This window comes from Neodiprion virginianus, chromosome 2 (genome assembly GCF_021901495.1).
Source record: "Neodiprion virginianus isolate iyNeoVirg1 chromosome 2, iyNeoVirg1.1, whole genome shotgun sequence".
Taxonomy (NCBI): domain Eukaryota; kingdom Metazoa; phylum Arthropoda; class Insecta; order Hymenoptera; family Diprionidae; genus Neodiprion; species Neodiprion virginianus.
Genome location: NC_060878.1, coordinates 1,334,813 through 1,341,456, shown reverse-complemented (window position 1 = coordinate 1,341,456; position 6,644 = coordinate 1,334,813). Strand labels below are relative to the sequence as shown.

Genomic DNA, 6,644 nt, shown 5'->3' with positions numbered 1-6,644 from the left:
GCGTGTGCGGTTGAGAGAAAAATCGAGAAAAAGAAACAGGCACTCGTAGGGTAAACAAGAGAATTGCATTATTTTATAAATGGAGTCTATACGCGTGTGTAAATTGAACTTTTTATAAGAAAAAAAAGAATGGAAAATAAAAACAATTATGTTAAAATTAAAACACCGTGTTTTACAATACAGTTTAACAATACTTTATTATCCAACAACACGTCATCGTCATAAAAATAATTGTCGTTATTATAGGAATGTCGGATAGTGTATTGAGCGTTACGATCTTTTGCCGGCCTCCCCCTGCCGCAGTTGCATTCTTCGCAATTCTCAAGCAGGTTTTCGGTTCCGGCTCTGTCTCCGATTCTTTGCACTCGAAAGTATCTCGTAGGCCTGCTGTATCTCCATAAACTTCTCCTGCGCGACTCTCCTCTCATCCTCCGAACCCTTCACCTTGTCGGGGTGATTCTCCCGCGAGAGGCTTCTCCACTTGGCCGTCACCTCGCTCTGCGAAGCCGTTTGCGACAGACCCAAGACCTGGAAAGATTGGTTTTCCAAATATCAATCATCTATTAATCGGTGTCGAAGAAATCGATAACAATTATCGAAAATATCACAGAAGGTGGCGGAAATTTTCGGTTTCAAGTAGGGTGTGCCCACCTTGTACGCGTTTATCTCGCCCCTCGGATCGGTAAGGTCGACCAACTGACTCCAAGTAGCCCAGAATCCGTGATGCTGGGCGTGTCTCCAAGTCTCATGCAAGCTGGCCTGTATCAAATGCGAATAAAGAAGATGGTGAAAGAGTGGATCGAAAAAAGGAATGGAAAGAAAAATGCGGAAACTCACCTTGAGATCGAGCCAAATGGGGGACGTTAGGAAGTGCTTGACGGCTTCGGATATCTTGATCTCCTCGCCCTCGCTGTCGGTGAACCTGGCGTTAAATACGAAGTAGCTCCCCCACAGGGACGAGTAGAGGAGAGCCGCGAGACCGAGGATCGTCAGTCTGCGGACAAGGCCTCGCTTCTTCTTCGGTTTGAGTCGCCACCGCTTGCTCCAGGTGTCAAAGGAAAGCGCGGAGGTCAGGACCATCGCCGACATCCACGTACTGTCGTCACCGAGGTAGGTCAGCATCGGATAACAAACGTAAGCTGCGACCAAGGGCACCCAAATCGAACCCTCCTCGCGACCGACGTTACCGACCACCCATACTCCTGGATTTTAAGAGAAGATAATTGATAGTCTTTGTTTGATTGGAAAGACAAAACGAGAAAATCATCTTCGCGCAACTCGATTTACATGTACTCACCTAATGCGACGGCTGCTGGAATCAGGATCATCAGTGGCTTGAAGTTGATTCCGTATACCTCGTCCTCGGGGATTGCCATGTAGACCAGTTCGCCCCATAAGTAAGATATGACGACCCCGCCGATGAACCGACACGTCGAAAACGGTGGCTGGTTGCAAGAAAAAACGAGAATATCGCTGTACTGAATTTGAAAAATTTATCACTCGAATCTGTTATCGTATAAACGACCACTCTTTCTATCGGTCCGTATGAGACGGGGAGATACGCTTCGAAGGAAAACAAGCGCACATATTATTGCATGAGTATGTATAACGGCGTCGCAATTTCTGGGGTGGATGAGTTCGCGAGCAAAATTCTTGATGGATCGTATAGTTTACAGATAATCTAAAGATTGAACGAGAGAATTTCGATTTGAAACGACACGAGTTATGCCTAACAATAAGTTACCATCGGATGCGGATACATTTATATATATGTATACGTCGAAAACAAACAGACGTTCAAGAACATCAATCACTCATTATAATCTCGTAATACCATTTAATATGTACAACTGTAACGTCAAGTTACGGAAATTAGCATTTTCGCATCTTGTTTTCGCGGGTATACCAAGTTTTTTACAAACTGAAAAAATATACGTTGTCGATAACTGCGTATCCACAGACGGATATAGATATCATATGAATCTATCTGTATCGATTGTTTTTTTGTGTCTTACCCACAAATACGATTCAAATGCAGTTGGAGGAATTATGATCGCGAATGAAACGTAACTTGGTCACTATAAACTGTTCGAGTTTAAAAGAAATGAAAGTTCGTCTAGATTTTCAAAACGGATCCATCCATTCAAGTTTCACGATCACCCAGTGAAAAAAAAAGTGTATTCTTTGACGTTGAATACAAGGACCACATAAAATGATGTATTATAAAACTTTAAGCGAGGACTACCTTATTGTTGGTTCGGACTTGATTTTTGAACCACTCGATGTACTCCGGTTCGTTATTTGCGTCCGAAACGTAGCCAGGTATTTTGAAAAGATCCCTCAGCCAGCCGGCCCCAAAGTATCCGCCTAACGAGCACCACCATAAAAACCCATGGTCGTCCCTGCCGAGATAAAAGTGGTGGGCCCCGAAAATTCCACCGAAAAGCCAGAGCACGTAGGCCGTAAACTTAGTCTTGGCGCCAAGATTACTAGCGTTTACCTGCCGTTTTACAACCCGAGTACCATTCGCTTCCCCCATTATTAGTCCGTGCAATTAGTGTGCCGTTTGTGCGTTCTGTTTAATAATCCCCCAGTGAATCAGACTTTTATTATCAAATGTGAAACCCGCTGACCTGCAGATTATTGTACTATTCTGTACACGGTATTCTGCGCATTGCTTTAACATGCGTTCAAATTTTCGTGGGAAATGACAAATTTCGATGAATACTCCTTTTCGATGCACTATTGTAGACGCGCTGACAATTAGATACTTGTCGGCAGTTCCGATTTCGTTCAACTGGAGCTACCTCATCCTTCGTTTCAATTTCGCACTCACCTGACACACTGCGCTAAATGTTGACCGGTAAATCAATTTACCGTTATTACAACAACCGTTCGTCGGAGCTGTACGTCATGTAATTATCGTTACTTTGGTTAATCGAGGGCTTGCAGTTTTCGGTTGGTCTTCGATGCACGAAAAACAGAAAAAGTGAACAGCCCCGCACTAAGTACAAGCTACCGTCCTCATCCCTCGCGCATAGCGAACCGCATTTTCTTGATATACGAAACACCGTGCTTTGCGACGCGTGGCACATTGACACATAAGTGGTTGCTGGTCATTTCATAGAATGCACGGAACGTGGGCCGATCGCACTGGCTCAGGTCTGCTGCCGTTCGTTCATCGCTCCCCTTATTCATAACGGTGCTTTTTGAACTCCCCGCGTGACTCCAGGTGGCAGCACTGGTCGTGGAGTGGCAAGACTAACTAGGTATTTTCGTTGATTGGTGATTGAGTATCTAGCGCTCGTTCATGCTTGTTAGAAATGAAAGCTTTTGATATCGCGGCCCAGGCGTTTCTGATTTTTTAAAACTGTTACTAGTGAATGAATACGGTTGTAAAAATCGTTCGAGTGAGACTGATTGTGAGTGAATTTAATTTACCGCGCAGTAATATGGCCGCCGTTACAAATCTAGCCCTCCATGCCAGTTGTGTAGTCTGCTAGATGAAACTGTCAAGCCGGAGAGATGTCTCGCGAGAATAATTGAATCAATTTGTACCGCCAGCCCCGTGTTGAAAACGACACAAGTTACTCACGATGCTGGATAATGGAACCAGCGATCGTCGAAAGGCTCAGTCATAAGACTTGGCGGCGCCAAGCGAAAAAGGAACGGCGCAGAAGAATCCGGACTAGCCAAGCTCGCGCTCGCGACGCTGACGCCGAACGGCTTGACGCTAAACTAAAGGAGACCTCCGAGTATTTAAACTGGCTAGAATTCCAGCGCGCCGAGGAGGAACGCAGAGACAAGGAGGAAGCCAGGGAACACGAGATTCGGGAACGAGAGTGGCTCGAGGAGGAGGTAAATTATCTATCTTACACTTTTTAATCAAACATCTACAGTTTTTTTTGTTTTTCCTACACAAGTATTTACATTCTCAGCGTAGGGCCGAGTTTCATGAAGCTGAAGTTAGTAACGTTAACGTAATGAAAAATTGGGCAGAAAAATTACGGTTTTGCAAGTTATAGTGACTTTAAAGGTTTGGCTAAGTTTTCAAAATATAAATATACGTTTTACCTCTTATGATTTACTGAATTTTAGACTTTCCCGCCAATGTGAAATAACGATTTTTCGAAACGTTCATCATTATCATAACGTTACTAACTTCAGCCACGTCGAGTTTTTTTTGTATTGGCGCGTCCTGCGATCATTAAAAATTTTGAAGATCGGAATATTTGTTTCTCTTTTATTTGCTACTAGATTTATGTTAACTGGCGAGTAAAAATCATTGTGAAAATCGATGAATAGTTATGATGAAGCTATTGCCGAGTTTTTGCGTTTCATGTGGAGCCCAGTGAAATCTTCGTGTCGATTCGTTGATTAATCAGTATTTCAGTCTCGTGCAATGTTGCACACGTGGAAAGACTCTTCGGAGTTAACGAAGCTCGTAGAAATATTCGAATCTTGAGATTAGAAATATTACAATATAATTATAATCATGTGGACATCCGAACCCGAAAACTATTTTATTGTGAGTTGATCAATTCTACCCACACGAAGTTTAAAGCGAGACGCAATCTAAGAAGTTTTATCCTCGCAATCAGTTGCGAAATATGCACCCTTTACACAACTTCGTATAACCTGAAAAAACAAACCAATGAAATTAGGCGGCCTTACAGAACCCTGAATGTAAAAATCAGATTATTAAATTTCATAGATTGTATTGCACTTCTAAAGAATTTTTTCCAAATGTCAGTGCAGTTTGAATTATTTTCCTGACGAGATTATTTCCATCGCTTCTGCGACATACCACGCTAATCGTACTCTAAAATTTACAAATTACAGCTTCGAGCGCAAAAAGAGTGGAGAATCCAGCAGGAGCGGAAGGCGAAAGCCCGTCAGGTGCAGCTGGACCAGGAGACGCGAATCCGTAAAGAGTACGAGGCTAAGCAGGAGGTATTGCGCTTGAAGAAGGAAGAAGCGCGTCGTAAAGAGGAAGAGGAATCCAAGAGGTTGGAAGAGGTTCACCGCAATATCGAGGCATACATCGACGAAGGAAGATCTACGCCGGAAGTCCTTCGAGAAGTGACAAATTCGCAACCTGGAAAGGAACCCTGCCCGTTTTTCTCGAAGACTGGAGCCTGCCGGTACGGCGACACGTGTTCGCGGAACCACCAGCGACTCGCGCTGTCCAGGGTGCTCCTCATTCCTGGATTTTACTCGCATTTTTCGCTGGAGAAAAACTCAGCCGAGTACGACACGGACATCGCGCTCGAGTTCGGGGGCTCCGAAACGCGGCACCACTTCCGAGAATTCTACAACGACGTGGTGCCGGAGCTGGAGACCTTCGGCAGGATTAAGACCCTCAAGTGTTGTCGCAACACGGAGATCCATCTCCGAGGCAACATGTACGTCGAGTACTATGAAGAGCGGGACGCGGCCAGGGCGCTGCGCAGCCTAAAGGGCCGCTGGTACGCGGGCCGGCAGCTCAACTGCGAATTCGCGAATGTCCAGTCGTGGCGTAACGCGATTTGCGGCATGCCGAAGTGCCCCAAGGGTAGGTCCTGCAACTTTCTGCATACCTTCCGCAACCCCCGTGACGAATACGACGTCAAGAGCCCCCAGAGGTCCAGGACGAGGCGGGGATCCAGTCACCATGACCAGAGAACAGCCTCGGCCAGATCTTCGAGGCCTGATCAGGAATCGGCCAGAGGCTCGAGCTGGATGCGAGAAGAAAGCTCGCGGAACTGGCGGTGGTCCGATTCCTCCGACTCGGGGGGAGAGACACCAACCAGAGCGTCGAGGGCGGAGGAGAAGCGATTGAGAAGCCCACGGAAGAGACCGAGGGATGAGAAGTCGCAGGTAAAGCAGAGTAAGAAGAAGAGGACGCGTGGAGACAGGACGGAAAAAGAATGCGAGAGGAATGGGAAGAGTCGCGATACCACCGAGAAACGTAAAGACCGCTCGAAAGAAAAGGACTTCGCGAAGAGAACTGAGAGGACCAAATGGGACGGTAAGAACTACGAATCCATGGACACTGAGAGCGAATCGGGCTACTCCGATTCTGGAATTAGCAGACGAAGACGACGGAAAGTTTCCAGGCGTAGCCGAAGTCGATCCTGGAGTCAGGATCAGCCCACCGAAGTATCGGCCTCGGAGGGCAACGAAAGGAGCAGCAAAACGCCGCACAGATAGTCGTGCACCTTGATCAAGGAAGAAAAAGATACTGTAAGCTGTCCGCTATACTCTACAAATGAAAAGTTTGTATAGTTTCGTGTTGGTTTTATATCGATATAAAACGTACATACGAATGGCTTCGTATGCAAATGGTGCTCGGCCAAACTGTTAAATGTGACGAAAGTGCCGCAGAATCGGCTGCGAGGACACGGTGAAATGCCAATTTTTTGACACTGTATCCTCATGCAAACTTGGAATAAAGATTTTTTTGATTACACGAATAACCAAGGCAATAAAGCTTTCTATATAACCCTTTAATATTAACACACAGAAGAAACTGGAATACACTAAAGCCGTTTCATTTACGCCGAAGAGTAATGGGTTTTTAGCGACTTGTTTTATCAGCATCCCCACTAGAAATTCGAGTCTGCGAGTCTAAGTGTAATTCGCTTGACTTCCTCCCCTCCTCT

The 6,644-nt window shown here is 45.6% G+C and overlaps 2 protein-coding genes across 2 annotated transcripts; one reads left to right on the top strand and one right to left on the bottom strand.

The window, feature by feature from the left end:
• Nucleotides 1-170: 170 nt before the first annotated feature.
• LOC124298548 (dnaJ homolog subfamily C member 22) lies at nt 171-3,254 on the bottom strand. The gene is made up of 5 exons (XM_046750713.1): nt 2,246-3,254; nt 1,298-1,445; nt 838-1,202; nt 652-759; nt 171-528 (listed from the first exon to the last, which is right to left on the bottom strand). Exons 1-5 carry the CDS (start codon nt 2,537-2,539, stop codon nt 322-324), a joined length of 1,122 nt encoding a protein of 373 aa, XP_046606669.1. The 5' UTR covers nt 2,540-3,254; the 3' UTR covers nt 171-321.
• Nucleotides 3,255-3,277: 23 nt separating this feature from the next.
• On the top strand, nt 3,278-6,451 carry LOC124298539 (U2 small nuclear ribonucleoprotein auxiliary factor 35 kDa subunit-related protein 2). The gene is made up of 2 exons (XM_046750690.1): nt 3,278-3,858; nt 4,843-6,451. Exons 1-2 carry the CDS (start codon nt 3,607-3,609, stop codon nt 6,190-6,192), a joined length of 1,602 nt encoding a protein of 533 aa, XP_046606646.1. The 5' UTR covers nt 3,278-3,606; the 3' UTR covers nt 6,193-6,451.
• The last annotated feature ends 193 nt before the right edge of the window (nt 6,452-6,644 follow it).

What these genes read in the sequence shown, in the direction of transcription:
- LOC124298539 (XM_046750690.1), top strand. Translation starts at nt 3,607, where the DNA reads ATGGAACCAGCGATCGTCGAAAGGCTCAGTCATAAGACTTGGCGGCGC. An exon ending in GAGAGTGGCTCGAGGAGGAG is followed by an intron (nt 3,859 to 4,842) that starts GTAAATTATCTA and finishes TACAAATTACAG; the next exon opens with CTTCGAGCGCAAAAAGAGTG.
- LOC124298548 (XM_046750713.1), bottom strand. Translation starts at nt 2,539, where the DNA reads ATGGGGGAAGCGAATGGTACTCGGGTTGTAAAACGGCAGGTAAACGCT. An exon ending in CCATTTGGCTCGATCTCAAG is followed by an intron (nt 760 to 837) that starts GTGAGTTTCCGC and finishes CATTTGATACAG; the next exon opens with GCCAGCTTGCATGAGACTTG. An exon ending in GCGAGATAAACGCGTACAAG is followed by an intron (nt 529 to 651) that starts GTGGGCACACCC and finishes CAATCTTTCCAG; the next exon opens with GTCTTGGGTCTGTCGCAAAC.